General features: G+C 46.4%; 1 protein-coding gene across 13 annotated transcripts in view; it reads right to left on the bottom strand.

Moving 5' to 3' along the window:
* ADCY1 (adenylate cyclase 1) overlaps positions 1 to 19,008 on the bottom strand; it is a 144,866-nt gene that overhangs the window by 103,158 nt on the left and 22,700 nt on the right. For all 13 annotated transcript variants that reach the window (XR_013415884.1, XR_013415883.1, XR_013415887.1 and 10 more), the window contains exon 3: positions 2,917 to 3,035. Coding sequence is in view for 6 of the 13 variants with exons in the window: in XM_015133591.3 (XP_014989077.3) it covers positions 2,917 to 3,035 (119 nt within the window). In the remaining 7 variants the exon portion in view is untranslated. The remainder of the gene's footprint in view (positions 1 to 2,916; positions 3,036 to 19,008) is intronic.

A 19,008-nucleotide genomic window follows, 5' to 3' on the forward strand; every position in this document is an offset into this window, starting at 1 on the left:
GAGTGTCTAAAGCAAGTTGGTTCACTCTGAAGGCTTAGTTTCCTCACCTATAAAATGGGAACAATCCCTGCCTCCTAGGGCTATCAGGAAATGAATAGAGTAAGACAGAAGAGCACACATATCCCAGACCTGGCACCAACTAGCTCAATGCTCAGCTACTATTCTGACATGGCAAATTTGAAGCCCAAAATGTCACTGCTCAAAGCCAGTTTTAGGGACAGATATTTTTACCCTCTCCAGTCAACAGAGGAAGTGTAAGCATACTGAAATAAGAAATGGGAAAGATAACTGTAACATGCATCACCCAAGAAGCCAACAGCCCTTCTACACGTGGGACCTGTTTCCCTGCTAGGCAGTTGTCCACCTGAACCTCCTGACCACATCTGCCTTCACAACTGAGACCCTTTGTACACACTCCCCCTGTCTCCCCACCTCCACCATCACCTCCTCGCCTCCTTGCCTCCTCCATCACCTCTTCACTCCCATCATCAGTTACCCACCTCCACCATCACCTCCACCATCACCCCACCTCCACCATCATCCCCCACACCTCCACTATCACCTCCTCACTTCCATCATCACTTCTCCAACTCCACCATTACCTCCACACCTCCATCATCACCTCCACACCTCTGCCATCACCTCCATACTTCCACTATCACCCCCCACACTTCCACTATCACCTTCTCACTTCCGTTATCACTTCTCTAACTCCGCCATTACCTCCACACCTCCACCATCATTTCCACACTTCCACTATCACCTTCCCACCTCTACCATCACCTCCTTGCCTCCTCCATCACCTCTTCACTCCCATCATCAGTTACCCACCTCCACCATCACCTCCACCATCACCTCCCCACCTCCACTATCACTTCCTCACTTCCATCATCACTTCTCCAACTCCATCACCTCCACACCTCCATCATCACCTCCATACTTCTATCACCTCCCCACCTCCACCATCACCTTCCCACCTCCATCACCTCCTCACCTCCACCATCACCTCTGCACCTCCAATATCACCTCCGCACCTTCACTATCACCTCCACACCTCCACCATCACCTCCCCACCTCCATTATCACCCCCACACCTCCACTATCACCTCCTCACTTCCATTATCACTTCTCCAACTCCGCCATCACCTCCACACCTCCACCATCACTTCCACACTTCCACTATCACCTCCCCACCTCCATCATCACCTCCACACCTCCACTATCACCTCCTCACCTCCAACATCACCTCCATACTTCCACTATCACCTCCCATCTCCATCACCTTCTCACCTTCACCATCACCTCCTCACCTCCACCATCACCTCCCATTCTCCACCATCACCTCCACATCTCCACTATCACCTCCTCACCTTCAACGTCACCTCCATACTTCCACTATTACCTCCCCATCTCCATCATCACCTTCCCACCTCCACCATCACCTCCTCACCTCCACTATCACCTCCACACCTCCAATATCACCTCTGCACCTCCACTATCATCTCCACTATCACCTCCATCACCACTTCCCCACCTCAACCATCAGCCCCCACACTTCCACTATCATCTCCTCACTTTCATTATCACTTCTCCAACTCCGCCATCACCTCCACACCTCCAACATCACTTCCACACTTCCACCATCACCTCCCCACCTCCACCATCACCTCCACACCCCCACTATCACCTCCATACTTCCACTATCACCTCCCCACCTCGACCATCACCTTCCCACCTCCATCATCACCTCCTCACCTCCACCATCACCTCCACACCTCCAATATCACCTCCGCACCTCCAAGACCACCTCCATACCTCCACCATCACCTCCCCAGCTCCACCATCACCTCCCCACCTCCACCATCACCTCTACACTTCCACTATCACCTCCACACTTCCACCATCACCTCCCCACCTCCACCATCACCTCCCCACCTCCACCATCACCTCCTAACCTCCACCATCACCTCCCCAACTCCACCATCACCTCTTCACCTCCATCATCACCTCCCCACTTCCACTATCACCTCCCCACCTCCACCATCACCTCTTCACCTTCCACCATCACCTCCCCACCTCCACCATCACCTCCCCACCTCCACTATCACCTCCTCACCTGCATCATCACCTCCACACCTGCACCATCACCTCCTCACCTCCACCATCACCTCCCCACCTCCACTATCACCTCTTCACCTCCACCACCACCTCCCCACCTCCACCAACACCGCTTCACCTCCATCACCTCCCCACCTCCACCATCACTCCTTCACCTCCACCATCACCTCCCCACTTTCACCATCACCTCCTCACCTCCACCATCACCTCCACACCTCCACTGTCACCCCTTCACCTCTACACTTCCACTATCACCTCCACACCTCCACCATCACCTCCACACCTCCACCGTCACCTCCACACCTCCACCGTCACCTCCACACCTCCACCGTCACCCCTTCACCTCCACACCTACACTATCACCTCCACACTTCCACCATCACCTCCACACCTCCACTATCACCTCCTCACCTCCACCATCACCTCCTCACCTCCACCATCACCCCTTTACCTCCACCATCACCTCCCCATCTCCACCATCACCCCTTCACCTCCTCCATCACCTCCCACATCACCTCCCCACCTCCACATCTCCACTATCACCTCCTCACCTCCACTACCACCTCCACACCTCCACTATCACCCCCTCACCTCCACCTATTACCTCCTCACCTCCACCTATCACCTCCTCACTTCCAACATCACTTCCCCACCTCCACCATTACCTCCACACCCCCATTCTTTCCCCACCTCCATCCATTCCCTCCCCACTTCTGTCATTACCTCCCCACCTTCACCATTACCTCCACACCTCAGTTTCCCAGGCTCCCCGCTGTGCCGGGTCAGCACCAGCCCTACCTCACATTGTCGTGCCTCTGGATGTAAATCTTGTGGAAAATCCTGTCAGGGGGCTTCAGGAAGTCCTCCTTCATCTCCATGGCAACGTTCCGGGGCAGGAGGCTCATGAGGAGCCGCTCCTGGACAGAAGAGAAGGGACCGGATTAGACAGCAGGGCCCCCTCCCTCCACTCCTCCTCACCTCACCCTCCCTAGTAAGGGTGCCTGGCCTCTGAGCCTGGGTAGGCCCACGTCCAGGCCTGGACTGCCACTGAACAAGCAACTCCCTCCAGGAGCACTAGCCAGGGCTGGCACAGCCTCCCCAACACCCAGGCCTCCCTGCTGCCCCCCTCACGTTACTCCCTGGGCACGCTGCTCAGTCTTGACCTATGTTTCAGCGAACAGCGGGGTTACAGCTGCGAAAACACTGCTGTCTCCACCAGGGCCCCAACCTGGTCTCTCTCCCTCCCCCTAATACTCCAACAACACCCCAGAAAGAGTCTTCCACATTGGCTTAAAGAAACAAGCTGTCCTCCTGAGGTACCCAGAAAGTCCCCTTGTTCTTACACAGATAGGCGGCCCAGGGGACCATGTGGCATTCTTTCTTGGTTTTTGTCTTCTTATTTCTCCCTTAGCTGTGTAAGTCAAGCATTTTCTTTTTTCCCCCAAGAGAAAAGAATAAATGTTTGGATTTTTCAAAACAAACTATGCCATCCTGGAGAGTCTTTACCCCTTCCTAGGCCTCAGTTTCCTTGTCTGGACTGAGGGAATAAGTAGGACTTTGATTCTCATCCTCCAGTTGGATGTTCCCTGACCCCAACCCCAGCTGGCCCTTGACCTGTTGGGCACACCCCTATGTCTGAGAGACCATGTTCCAGAAATATGGTGTGAGGGTCCCCGACTCATCCCTCAGTCCCTCCCATGCCCCTCCCATCTGCTTTGAAACGAAAAGCAAAAGAGCAGAGTTTAAATCTTACGTAGAATCAGGTAGAACATCCCACTGACAAGTGAGGAAACAGGCTGGAGAGGGGAAGAAGCCCCACCCCTCCCATCGTGCCCTCCGGCTCCGAGCCCCTCCACAGCGGCCTGCCTTGCTCAGTGTCAACAGCATTCCCTCCCTCTGAGGAGCCTCAGCAGGAGCCACGCAGGCACCCAGCACTGAGACGCTTCCGCCTCCTCTCCATCCTCAGCCTCGCAGGCCTGCCGGGCACAGCCCTGGGAGTCTCTCCTGCGTAGGCTACATCCCTGACCCAGGAGCAGCCGCCATCCTGTGTGACTTTTTCAGAAGGAGCACAGGTGCCCAGACACCTTCACACTCAGGGGCCACAGGAGCAGCCACAATGAAAATAGCCACCCAGATCCCGAAAGCCCAGTTGGCCATGAGGGCCTCACCCCTCTGCTCCACATGGCAGATAGCGTTCCATGTGCACAGCCCATTTTACAATGGGAGAACAAATTTGGTACACTTGAAGTTTCCCCTGGTAAGTTACTTCCACATCAACTCCGGAGGAGAAAGACCAGGTCCAGCCCTGCCTGATGCCAAGTGGGGCTAAGTCTATGTCTCAGCTGCCTGAGTCCTGGCCCCAGAGTCTGTGGCCTGGAGGTGTGCCCTAAGCAAAGCCAAGGTCTACACTGAGAACCTGCCCCTACCAAGGGTCCCACTGCAGTCCCCACCCGAGCCCTCACTATAGCCCCCAAGTAGCTCCCATGAAGCTCTGCCGCAGCCACCATGTGGCCTCCACCTTGGCGCCCACCTTGGCTCAGGGGATGACAATATCTGAGGAACTGAAAAATGCAAAATACTGAACTCCAAGGAGAATAAAAATGTGACAGGTGATGGGGGAGCATCCAGAGTCACAAGCGCTGATCCCAGGAAGGAAAGAAAGGCTGCTGGGAAGCCCCTGGCACACACCCCAACTTCCTGCACATGGCCCCCAGCATGGGAGACTGGAGCTCACGTGGACTATTCAGCCGTGGCATAGGGTGCTGCAAGAACCAGCTGTGGCAGAGTTACCCAGCCATCAGCTGGCTGTCCCCAGTAGCCCTGCTCCACTGCTGGCCTCACAAGAGAGCCCCTTATTTTCACTGGGGTTCTTGGCTACCTGGAATAAAGATCATATTTTCCAGCCTCCCATGCAGCTAGATATGGCCAAGGAGACATAACTTGAAAGGTCATGTGGAAACTTTGGAAATGTTCCTTAAAAACATATTGTTCTAGCAAAAACCAAATAATCTTCATTAAAAACTGGGCAAAGGACATGAACAGTCACTTCTCAAAAGAAGAAATACAAGGAGCCAACAAACATGAAAAAATGCTCATCATCACTAATCATTACAGAAATGCAAATCAAAACCACCATGAGATACCATTTCACAACAGTCAAAGTGGCTATTATCAAAAAGTCAAAAAACAACAGATGCTGGTGAAGCCACAGAGAAAAAGGAACATTTGGTGGGAATATACTGCTGGTGGGAACATAAATTAGTTCAGCCACTGTGGAAAGTAATTTGGAGATTTCACAAAGAACTTAAAACAGAACTGCCATCAAATCCAGCAATCCCATTACTGGGTACATATCCAAAAGAAAATAAATCATTCTACCAAAAAGGCACATACATGTGTATGTATATCACAGCACTATTTACAATAAAAGACATGAAATCAACACAGGTGCCCATCAATGGTGAGCTGGATAAAGAAAATGTGGTACGTATGCACCATGGGATACTATGCAGCCATAAAAAAGAATGAAATGATGTCCTTTGCAGCAACATGGATGCAGCTGGAGGCCACTGAAGTAACACAGGGACAGAAAACCAAATACCACATGTTCTCACTTATAAGTGGAAGCTAAACATTGGATACATATAGACATAAATATAGGAAGAACAGACACTGGGGACTCCAAAAAGGGGGAGACAGGGAAGGAGGGAGGCAAAGGTTGAAAACTAGCTATTGGGTACTAGTATCTGGGTTATGGGATCAATCGTACCTCAAACCTGAGTATCACACAGTACATTCACATGACAAACCTGTACATGTACCCTCAATCTAACATGAAGGGTAAAATTTAAAAAAAAAAAAAAAAAACAGCTTGTCCCTCTTCCCTTCTTCTCCTGCTGTTGTTGGGAACACAGTCGAAACAGCCAGATCTCCACCTACCATCTTGGTTTAGGAAGACGAAGGCAACACACTAGGGACACAGGTGGTGAGCTGGATGGAGACTGCTGAGGGTTTCATGGATCACACCTGTCGCACCACCATAAAGTGCCTACCCTGGAATGTATATGTAAGACAAAAAGAGCTATGTCACTTCTGTAAGCCACTGTCACATGACATTCCTAAGGACAACTGCATTTCCAACCAAGGGCTCAGCATTAGCTCCGTCCATTGGATTTGCAGCAGCACCTAAGCCAATATAAGTTAATAACCACAGACTAAGGTACAAACCCTTTCCCACAGGAAGCAAGCAGCCATCTGATAAGACTCAGCATTCATTTCTGATTTAAAAAAAAAAAAAAAGATGAAATAGCTCATTCACATTATAAATATTCCACCTGAAATGCACATCCAATCTCAAAACCCTCAAGGCCCAAGCAGCAGTAAACATTAGTGCCAAGAACAGATCATGTCAATAAGCTCTAGCCAACAAAATACTTTAAAAACCCAGAAATCAAAAGTATAAAAGCTAATATGACTATGGGTCATACAAAGTACCCCAGTGTCCTATGAAGGTTATATAAAAATCTTAACGCATTTATCTTGACTATCAAAATGTGACTGACTTAAATGTACTCTTAACAAAAACTAGATATTTCAGTGACAATTGTGAAGATTCTACTTCTGGGAACATGGAGAAGTATTTTTCCCTATTCCTCCTGCTGAACACAACTGAAAGTCCTGGATGTTACACATCAAACAAGCAAGACTAAAAGTCAGAGGGAAGAAGGCAGAAATCTTGAGACCAAGAAATGACATAAAGGTGAGTTCCTGAGGTTTCTTTAGCCTCACACATGCCAGACTGAGTGCTGGAGAAGTGGTCAAGTCAGCAACACCAACAGGCACAGACCAAAGGAAAACACAACAAAAGCACCTCTCTTCAGCCAAAGGTCCAGGACTGGGCAGCCTCACAAGAAGAAAACTTTCAGACATAAACCTACCTACTCCAGGCCAGAGACACTGAAAACTCTGTGCCCCAGCCCCACCTACTCCCAGAGTGAGCCAAGCCTTTCTTCTCCACCTGCTGGTAACAAGCATCCCCCAGCTCTGAGTCAGTGGGAACCAAGGGGATCTCATTCTCCTCCCACGAGCCAGGTGCTATTAGTGGGGACCATGAGGGACTAGAACCCTCACTCCTGCTCAGCAGTGAGAAGGAGCCCTCCCCACATGGTGTCAACAGAGGCCCAATGTGGAGCCTAAACTTGTAACTCCATCTGGCAGTAAAGAGACAGCAGCCCTCCTTTCCCAGCCAGAGTCATGTCACAGAAAATCATCAAAAACAAAACGTCCAAATAACACACAGAGCTTCATACATAACATTCCAAATGCTTAGGTTCCAGCAAACCATCACTCATCATACCAAGAACTAGAACAAGCTCATCAAGTGAACAAAGACAGTCAACACACATCAATACCAAGACAGAGATGCCAAAATAACTAATCAAGACTGTAAAAAAACCATCATAAGAATGACTAAATAAAGAACTATAAATGCACTTTAGAAATATAGATATAAAAATCTTTTACAAGATAGCAATTCAGTGATATGCAACAAGAAGTATATACCCCAAACACATGGGGTTTAATCCAGGGATGTAATGCTAATTCAAAATTGAAACATCAATCAGTGCTACACACCACATCAACAGAATAAAAAAAAAAACACATAGCAATTGATATCGAAAAAGAATTTGACAAAATTCAACATCTATTTATGATGAAAACTTTCAGAAAAATGAAAATAGAAAAAAACTTCATCTCCTTGATAAGGAATATTCAGAAAAAGCCTACACCTAACATTATACGTAATAGTCAAACATTGAATGCTTTCACTGGGAACAAGGCAAGGATGTTGGCTCCCATTACTCATATTCAACATCTCATGGGAAAGTCTTATTAGTGCAGTAAGTTCAGAAAAGGAAAGAAAAGGCATACAGATTGGAAAGGAAGAAATAAAAGTAATATGATGGTCTATATGGGAAATACAATGGATGTTACAAAAGCAGAAACAAAAGAAAATTGTACCAAAAAGATTCCTAGAATAAGTAATTAAGTTCAGAAGGTCACAGGACACAAGATCAATACACAAAAGGTCAATTACATTTCTTCTTTTTTTTTTAATTAAAATTTTATTTTTTGTTCATATATATTCTAGGGTACAAGTAAAATTTTCACAGTAATCTTTTATAATATATATTTTTTTATTATTATTATACTTTAAGTTCTAGGGTACATGTGCAAAACATGCAGGTTTGTTACATATGTATACTTGTACCATGTTGCTGTGCTGCACCCATCAACTCGTCAGCACCCATCAACTCGTCGTTTACATCAGGTATAACTCCCAATGCAATCCCTCCCCCCTCCCCCCTCCCCCCTCCCCATGATAGGCCCCGGTGTGTGATGTTCCCCTTCCTGAGTCCAAGTGATCTCATTGTTCAGTTCCCACCTATGAGTGAGAACATGCGGTGTTTGGTTTTCTGTTCTTGTGATAGTTTGCTAAGAATGATGGTTTCCAGCTGCATCCATGTCCCTACAAAGGACACAAACTCATCCTTTTTTATGGCTGCATAGTATTCCATGGTGTATATGTGCCACATTTTCTTAATCCAGTCTGTCACTGATGGACATTTGGGTTGATTCCAAGTCTTTGCTATTGTGAATAGTGCCGCAATAAACATACGTGTGCATGTGTCTTTATAGCAGCATGATTTATAATCCTTTGGGTATATACCCAGTAATGGGATGGCTGGGTCATATGGTACATCTAGTTCTAGATCCTTGAGGAATCGCCATACTGTTTTCCATAATGATTGAACTAGTTTACAATCCCACCAACAGTGTAAAAGTGTTCCTATTTCTCCACATCCTCTCCAGCACCTGTTGTTTCCTGACTTTTTAATGATCGCCATTCTAACTGGTGTGAGATGGTATCTCATTGTGGTTTTGATTTGCATTTCTCTGAAGTTCTGGCTAGGGCAATCAGGCAAGAGAAAGAAATCAAGGGTATTCAGTTAGGAAAAGAAGAAGTCAAATTGTCCCTCTTTGCAGATGACATGATTGTATATTTAGAAAACCCCATTGTCTCAGCCCAAAATCTCCTTAAGCTGATAAGAAACTTCAGCAAAGTCTCAGGATACAAAATTAATGTGCAAAAATCACAAGCATTTGTATACACCAGTAACAGACAAACAGAGAGCCAAATCATGAATGAACTTCCATTCACAATTGCTTCAAAGAGAATAAAATACCTAGGAATCCAACTTACAAGGGATGTAAAGGACCTCTTCAAGGAGAACTACAAACCACTGCTCAGTGAAATCAAAGAGGACACAAACAAATGGAAGAACATACCATGCTCATGGATAGGAAGAATCAATATCGTGAAAATGGCCATACTGTCCAAGGTTATTTATAGATTCAATGCCATCCCCATCAAGCTACCAATGAGTTTCTTCACAGAATTGGAAAAAACTGCTTTAAAGTTCATATGGAACCAAAAAAGAGCCCGCATCTCCAAGACAATCCTAAGTCAAAAGAACAAAGCTGGAGGCATCACACTACCTGACTTCAAACTATACTACAAGGCTACAGTAACCAAAACAGCATGGTACTGGTACCAAAACAGAGATATAGACCAATGGAACAGAACAGAGTCCTCAGAGATAATACCACACATCTACAGCCATCTGATCTTTGACAAACCTAAGAGAAACAAGAAATGGGGAAAGGATTCCCTATTTAATAAATGGTGCTGGGAAAATTGGCTAGCCATAAGTAGAAAGCTGAAACTGGATCCTTTCCTTACTCCTTATATGAAAATTAATTCAAGATGGATTAGAGACTTAAATGTTAGACCTAATACCATAAAAATCCTAGAGGAAAACCTAGGTAGTACCATTCAGGACATAGGCATGGGCAAAGACTTCATGTCTAAAACACCAAAAACAATGGCAGCAAAAGCCAAAATTGACAAATGGGATCTCATTAAACTAAAGAGCTTCTGCACAGCAAAAGAAACTACCATCAGAGTGAACAGGCAACCTACAGAATGGGAGAAAATTTTTGCAATCTACTCATCTGACAAAGGGCTAATATCCAGAACCTACAAAGAACTCAAACAAATTTACAAGAAAAAAACAAACAACCCCATCAAAAAGTGGGCAAAGGATATGAACAGACATTTCTCAAAAGAAGACATTCATACAGCCAACAGACACATGAAAAAATGCTCATCATCACTGGCCGTCAATTACATTTCTATATACTAGTAATAAACACATGGACACTGATATTTAAGATACAATACCATTTACTGTTGCTCAAAAATGAAATACTTAGGTATAAATCTAACAAAACATATATAGGACTTGTATGTTAAAAACTGTAAAAGACTGATTAAAGAGATCAGAGAAGATCTAAATAAATGGAGAGACATACCATGTTCATGGATTGGAAGACTCAACTTAGTAAAGATGTTAACCCTTTCCAAATCGATATACAGTTTTAATATAAATCCTATCAAAATCCCAGCAAATTCTTTAGTACCTATAGGCAAAATTATTCTAACACTTAAATGTAAAGGAAAAGGAATAAGATGACCTAACATAATTTTGAAAATGAACAATAAGGTAGAAGAAATCAGCTTACCTGATTTCAAGGCTTGTTATAAAACAAAAATAATCCAGACAGTGTGAAGTTGGTTGACAGATAACACATAAGACAATAAAACAGAATCTAGAATCTACAAATAGACCACACAAATATGCACAACAAATTTTTGACAAAGGTTCAAAAGTAATTCAATGGAGGAAGGGTAGTCTTTTCAACAAATGCTACAGCAACTTGACATTCATAAACAAAAACAAATGACTCTTCACCTAAACCTCATACCTTATGCAAAAATTAAATTAAAATACGTTATAGATTTAAACGTAAAATATAAAACTTTTAGAAAAACACATAAGAACTAAGGCTAGGCAAAAAGTCTTTAGACTTGACACCAGAAGTACAAAAGAAAAAATTGGTGAATTAAACCTCATCAAAATTAAAAATATTTGCTCTCAAAAAGACTCTACTAAAAGAATGAAATGATAAACTACAAGCTTTGAGAAAATATTCACAAACCACATATCCAAAAAAAGTACTGTTATCTAGAACATATAAAGAACTCTCAAGGCCCAGCAATTTTAAAAATCCAATTAGAAAGTAGGCAAAAGACATGGATATGTTGCTGGGTACATAAATGGTACAACCATTCTGGGAAAGTTTCACTATTTCTCAGTAAACTAAATAGGTAACTTCCATATGACCCAGCAACTGTACTTTTAGGTATTCGTGCCAGAAAAATTAGTACCTATGTTCACTCAAAAACCTGTGCATGAATGTTCATAGCAGCTTTATTCCTAATAGGCCAAAGCTGGAAACTACCAAGACATTCTTCAATGGGCCAACAATTAAACAAACTGTGATATAGCCACACCACAGAATGCCACTTAGTAATAAAAAGAAACAAATATTGATATATTCAACAATATGGATGAATCTCCAAATAATTATGCTGAGTGAAAAAAAGCCAATCCCAAATGTCTACATATTGTATGATTCCATTTATATGAACTTTTTGAAATTACAGATTTATAGAAATGGGTTAACAGGTTAGTGATTGCCAGGTCTTCAGAATGAAGGTGTTGTGGAGAGAAGTGAGTGTGGCTATTTAAAGAAAACAAGAGGGATCCTCAGGGTGATGGATGTTCCATATCTTGGCTGTCCCAATGTCAATATCCTGGTTGTGATATCGCTCCACAGTTCTGCAGATGTTGGCATTGGGGAAGCTGGGTAAAGGGCACATGGGATCTCTCTGTGTTATTTCTTACAACTACATGTGAATCTACAAGTAGTTGAAAATAAAAACAGTTTAATTTTAACTAACAAAAAAAGACTCTGAATATGGAGAAACTAGAGGCTTTGCATACTCCTGGTAGGGATGGAAAATGGTGCAGCCACTTTAGAAAACAGTCGAGCAGCTCCTTAAAATGCTAACCATAGAGTTACCACAAGACCGAGCAATTCTACTCCTAGGTATTTATCCAAAAGAAATGAAGATGTGTTCACACAAAAACTTGCACGTGATTTTTTATAGCAGCATTACTTATTATAGTCAGAGTGGAAACAACCCAAATATGTATCAACTGTGAACAGATAAATAAAATGTGATGCATCCATACAGTGGAATATTATTTGTCCATAAAAAAGAATGAAATACTAAAACATGCTAAGATCTGGATGCACCTCAAAAACATTATGCTAAGTGGAAGGAGCCAGTCACAAAAGATCACCTATTATACGATTCCATTTGTATGAAAGGTCCAGAACAGGTAAATCTATAGAGACAGAAAACAAATTAGCGGGTGCCTACGTCTTGCTGGAGGGTAGGTGTGGTTATATATGGAGAGTGACTGCACAGAAAATAAATTAGCGGGTGCCTACGTCTTGCTGGAGGGTAGGTGTGGTTATATATGGAGAATGACTGCTAATGGATACAAGGTATCTTTGGGGGATAATAAAAATATCCTAAATTTAGATTATTGTATACTAATTTTCTTTCATAAGATCATTTGACATATGTATGAAATAAGATTAAGGTGTAATAAGATTAAGATTCTTGTATAATTCTATATAATAATAGCTCTAAAATACAGGAAATAGCATTTAACTGAACTTTATTCAATTGAACAAAGTTTATTTAATTGAACTTTATGGTATATAAACTCAATAAAGATGTTTAAAAAATGGAAAAAAAAAATCACAACTGTAGTGGTTTGAGAAGGTGCTGTCCGTGGGCTAGCCCTGTTTAAAAATCCATACTGCATCACTTAAATGGAAGTCTTCTTTCTCTTGATAAATTTCTTCACATGATGAGAACTCAAAATTGTTCCATTTACCTTGTTAGGATAACAAATTGAGTGTGTGCTTTAAATAGCTGCATATTATTTTTGGAATTCTGATTTAATAATGGCATCTGAGGAACAGCCAGGGCTCTGGGAGGGGCCAGCTCCATATGATGGAAGAGGAAGCTGAACTCAGGGATACAGGGCTTCCTGGACAGGGTGCAGGCAGAGGAGGAGGACGCTGAGGGTGACCTCCTATGCCTCTCACCCTGTGCTCTCCAGCTGTGAAAGACACAGACCTCAGGCTAGGCCCTTGTTGGGGGCCATGAACACCCTGAAGCCCCCAAGTGGTCTTTACCACACAGTGGAGCTGCACTTCCAGCCCATATCCCCATCCTCTCCAAGCAGAAGGAAGGCAGAGCTCACGCTCACCAAACGAGGACCTGTGACCACCTCCACCTCAATTTGCTGCCTGAATGCCTCCTTCAGTTCCCACCTCCTTGCCTCTACCTGGCAAATCCCTACACGTCCCTCAAAGCCCTGATCATTCTTGCTCTTCCCCATAGTACGTCCCTATTCAGTTCAGTCAAGGCCGCCTCCTGAAGCCCTGGCACTGGTCACTTCTGAGAGCATCTCTACAGCCAGAACAGCCCTGGTACCCTCCGCCCTGCCCCAAGCCTGGTACCCTCCACCCTGCCCCAAGCCTGGTGAGTGTTCTCAGCCATGGTGTCCTCCATCCACACTGCTGGTGGAGTTCAGGGCCCTTCCCTTCTCCTAGCACCAACTCCAGGCAGGACACTTCTGGAAGGTGAGGGCCATCTCCACTTGTCCTCACCCATACCTCTCACCCCCAAGTTGACTGGCAAGGTCACAAAAGCATGTGCATGAGATGCACACACAAAGAGGCCACTGCTGGGAGTGCTGGGCCAAGAAAGCTACAGGATCAATTCCCCAATCACACTCTATCGCATTCATTCACTACACACCTATTAACGAGGACTCATGACTGCGCCTCTACCAACCATTGTTCTGCCAGGTAAAATCACCAACGAGACAAACCAGAAGGAGGTTGGAAAAAAATAAACAATAATGGCCTCTAAAGTTGTGGCAGTGCTGCAAAAAGGAGTCTCCTTCCAGGGTGGACAGCAGGCCCTGAGCAGAGGAGCAGGCTAAGGGTGCAGTGTGGTCAGGTATAGATAGCACTGCCCCTCATCACCCACAACCAGCCACACTCAGGGCTGGTGGATCCGAGGCCTGGAGCCAGTCAGGGAGCTGCCCAGCCACAGTCCATCAGAGCCAGCTGAGAATCTGGCAGGATCCTCTCTCCTGCCTCCTGCCACGTGCAGCTCAAGTAAGAGTGGGGATAGGAGAAAGGGAGGAAACCCAGCAGGAAGGGGCCGTCCCCCAGCCCAGGCCTGCGTGTCCACCAGCTGCACACGGGTGGCGATGTGTACTTCTATTTGCACTTGGCCATCCAGGGAGCCCAGAGCTGTGCACTCACCACTCCAGGCACACTCATCCAGGACTCATATGCAGCATCTCCTTATTTTTAAATCATACACTTGACTTTTATTTGAAATAAAATAACATGTTGTTTTGTGGCTGCTATGGACTAAATAGACCCTCCCCTCCATATTCATAGGTTGAAGCCCTAACACCCAATGTGGCAATTATATTTGAAGACAGGGCCTTTAGGGAGGTATTAAATTAAAATGAGGTAATTGGGTGGGCCCTAATCCAATGTGGCTGCATTTCTCTTCTCCTCCTAAGAGGAAATTAGGAGACACAGAGAGACACCAAGGGTGTGTGCACACAGGGAAGACCATGTGAGGACACAGGGAGAAGATGGCCATCGGTAAGTCAAGGAGAGGGGCCTCAGATGGAACCAGCCCTGACAATACCTTGATCTTGGACTCTGCAGCCTCCAGAACTGTGAGGAAATACACTTCTCTTGCTGCAGCCACCCTGTCTCTGTTACACAGCCTGAGCTGACCACACCAGCCCCGGGCTGCCTCCCTCCAGACTTCTGCCCATGAGAAAGACAATTTCTATTTTGTTTAAGCCACCATTTTCCAGGTCAGTTACTAGCAGCCAAACCATATTCTAACTGACGTGCTTTCCCAAGGGGCCACTTTACTCCAGACAGGCTCTCTGAGCTCTGTCTTCCTCAGCGGGCGGGGTCAGAGCCTGCCTTCCCGTTGCTGCTCTCCCCCACTTGCGGCTCTGCTCCCCGGGCTCTTCCAGGAAAGCCCGGTGGGAAACTGCAAAGGTCCCTGCAGCCTGCAGCTGTGTGTGCCGAGTCCCTCACCCTGTCAGAGGTCCCCTCCATGGGTCACTTCATGTCACTATACTAGACATAGCTGGGCCCAGTTCCCTAGTCATCAGACGGCCAGGCTGCACATGTAGCAGATCTGCTCTCTCCCTCACAGACTACCAGATGCCCACAGCACAGCAGATCCCATGTCCTCATCAGCATGGAGGTAGGCCCTGGTAGGCTCAGGGACCCTTCCTCTCCCAGCCACACCTGGGCTCTATACCTTGGCATGTGGCTTCTGAGCCTGGGCTGTTCCATCAGGGAGAACCAAGAAGACCAGTGTGTCCAGGAGCCACACGTTGGCCACCACCTCCATCTGCCATGCAGACTTCAAACAAACTAGGAAAAAGACAGATGTGGCAAGGCCACTCAAGATGGCTCACACCTTTAATCCTAGCACTTTGGGAGGCTGAGGCGGGCAGATCACAGGAGGTCAGGAGTTTGAGATCAGCCTGACCAACATGGTGAAAACCCATCTCTACTAAAAATATAAAATTAGCTGGGCATGGTGGCACATGCCTGTAATCCCAGCTATTCGGGAGGCTGAGGCAGGAGAATCGCTTGAACCCGGGAGGCAGAGGTTGCAGTGAGTCGAGCTATGCCACTGTACTCCAGCCGGGGTGACAGAATGAGACTCTGTCTCAAACAAACAAGCAAAAAAAAACCAGACACATGTGGCAAACAACTAGGTCCCCACAAACCTCCTCACAGTCCCCCAGGACATGCCAGAGAGCCGCCCACAGACAGTCCAAGGCGACAACCAGCTCCGGCATCTTCCTCGACAATATTGCAGCACTGGCCACAGAATGACAGGGAGGAGACTCTGGGATTCCCGGAGCTGATACAGAGCAAACTATGCCACACAAGCCACAAAAACCAAGCAGAAGGAGGTGACTGGGGGGCCCAATGTGGTGCTCCTGGAGAGCTAAGGAGACTGAAGAACCCAGCAGGCTGTGCCAGCCACAGGGCAACAGGATGCCTCAGCATGGAGCCAGATGTGTGACATCCATGCAGGAGGGGGATGCCTCCAGTACCACTTTTGATGGTCCCCAGAAGTGATGCTGGCATTCAAGGCAGGAAGGAGGCTGGGCAGGGGCTGCTCCAGAAGGCCATGGAGCAGGTCACCTCCACTACCCAGCATATGACCAACAAATTGGGAGCCGGGAGCATTCTAGAGCCTCTGATACTGATCACAGACACCCTGGACCTCAGTTCCACTTGCATGGGTGTCCTGGCAATGGCAGAGGGCTGACAGCACACAGGAGCCACGTCGCCCCGACCAGGCAGCATGCCCTGCCCCTCGCTCCTAGAACCTGGTGCATGAAACAGCAGCAGGGCAGGGACCAAGCGTCCACCCGACGCCCACCCAATCCACTTCAACACCAAGAAGCCAAACCGCTAATGAAAACAGGACTGAGAGAGAGGCTTTCCCTGCCATCCACGTGACAGGCCTCTGTGAGATGTGGGAATCCGAGCTCTGTCCTCCCTAATCACCAGCCAGCTCGACCTGGGCTCAGAGAGCGAGCTTTCCACGCTGTGACTGATCAAATTGGAATTGCGTTTTCCTTGAAGTTCTGTCTAACTCATCTGTAAAACCATCTGGGCTTGCTGTTTACTTTTTGATGAGCTTATAAATTACTGAATCAATCTTTTTAATAATTACAGGATTTTTCAGGCTTTCTTTTTCTTTGGGGATCATCTTTGGTAACTCACACTTTTTCTGGAAATTTGGCCATTTTGTCTCTCTTCAAATATACTGGCATAAAATTATTCTCAGCATTTCCCCATTATCTATTTTTAATCCCTGCTTTATCTGCAGCCTTTCTCATCCCTCATGCTCCTTATTTGTGTCTGCTCTTTTTCTTCTTGATCAGTCTCTCTAAGGCTTTTCTATTTCAAAAAAACAACTTTTGACATTTTTGTTCAGAAACAGAAAAAGCCCTGTTAAAAGAACCTTCACACCCCTTTGGAGCATTTTAGCTGGGTTATTTGTAAGCCTAAAACGTCTGTGTGAGCATTTTTTAGCTGAGGAAGTCTGTGGCCACTAAAGGAAGAAACAGCCACGTGCTTTCCTTGGAAGATCCCGGGCTCACCCTGGCTCTGCCACTGGCGACTCTGTTATTTGCTCCGTTATCTTTCCTGGGTTATTTAAATTTTCAGGGACACAGTTCTCAGATTTATTAAGCAGAATAAAGTCCTTACATTTCTAACCATGATACAGAGGGCTGAAATTAATTTTAAAGAGATCTGACAACTCAGAAAGAACATCTTGGTACCTTGACCTTCTTCTATTCTGCCCAGACCCTGCAGGCAAGGACAGATGAAGGGCAGGGGCCCACGGTGACCCTTTGTTCTGTTTCTTTGTTTTGCTGTGTTGAGAGAAGGGGTCATTTTAGCTCATTCAAATCCCCCGAAAGGAATCAGTCTCAGGCACACTGACAATTCAGGTAAACCTTTCCTAAGTACAGCAGACAACTTTCCAGACAGACAGGAAGTAGTGCAATGAAACAGGCAAGCCCCCATTCCCCACCCCACCCTTGTCTTCCAGAGCCTCTTGTTCTATGGGCTGCCCTGAGAAGGTAGAGGAGAGGACAGTGAGAGCTACTGTAGTATTTCCCCTCATAAGAATGCTGGCAGAAGCCTAGCCCCTTGAGACTGGCACCTGCCTCAGCAGGAGCAGACCAGACCCTTAAAGCCTCAAAGATTCTGCAGGGCAACCGCAGGCTACTGGAACTAAACAGTACAGGAGGGAAAGGAGAAAGCTCCTATTGGCTGTTATCTGTTGTCACCTTCTTCATGGGTTGCTGCAAAAGTTAGCAGTAAGTAGGCACAGAGCACCCAAGGATGCATCCTGGCTGGTAAAAGCCAACACTGGCATCATAAACCAGGAAATTAAGAGGTGCTCCCCAGGGCTTAAGGTGAAGCACACGCTACTACTGGTGTTGAAACATAACTTATCAAACTGGGCAAGAACGATCTGGCATTGGGGAACAGAGGCAGCCAATGTGTAAACAGAGTGGAGAAGAGCGTGACAGCCGGCGGCCTCCACCCCTGGCACTGCCAGGAGGCTCGGAGCAAGGGCACTGCTGCTACAGCCATCTCCATCTGTTCCATCAGTTCCCATCCTGGATCAAAACTGGTTCAGCTGGGACAGGATGAGAGGTTTTAATGTTACGAATTTGCATTTCAGAATAGCAGTCCCCCATTGTGCTCTCCTGTAAACCCAGGCAGTCAGCGCGGGCCATGCAGTGCAGACCTGTCCACAGGCACATCCCTAGGAGGTGTTTTCTGAGCCTCCTGAGCTGAACTCCTGTTTTGTGAACTGAGCACAATGTTCTCCCTGCTCACAAAGCCGCTGACCACAGTGCCTCTGAGTTATGCATTCATCCCCCAGGAAGAAACAAAAAGAAAACCACCGCCGAACTCCCCAATGTGTCTGCTCCCCTGCCTCCATGCCCTTGCCTGTGCACTGACCCTCAAAACGTGTTCATGATGTCTCTTTCCGGCTAGGCTCAGGAGCTCCCCTCTGTGAGCACAGACACACAGAAGCCAGCCCTGACCCCTCTCCACCAGTCAGAGCCATCTCCTTCCAGCTGAGGCCACAGGACATGAAATGATTTCCCTCAAAGCATTGTGCATGGGAGCATAAGGCTCAGAGTCTGCCCACACGCCTCCCCTCGACTCGACCTC

Source organism: Macaca mulatta, chromosome 3, assembly GCF_049350105.2.
Source record: "Macaca mulatta isolate MMU2019108-1 chromosome 3, T2T-MMU8v2.0, whole genome shotgun sequence".
NCBI lineage: Eukaryota > Metazoa > Chordata > Mammalia > Primates > Cercopithecidae > Macaca > Macaca mulatta.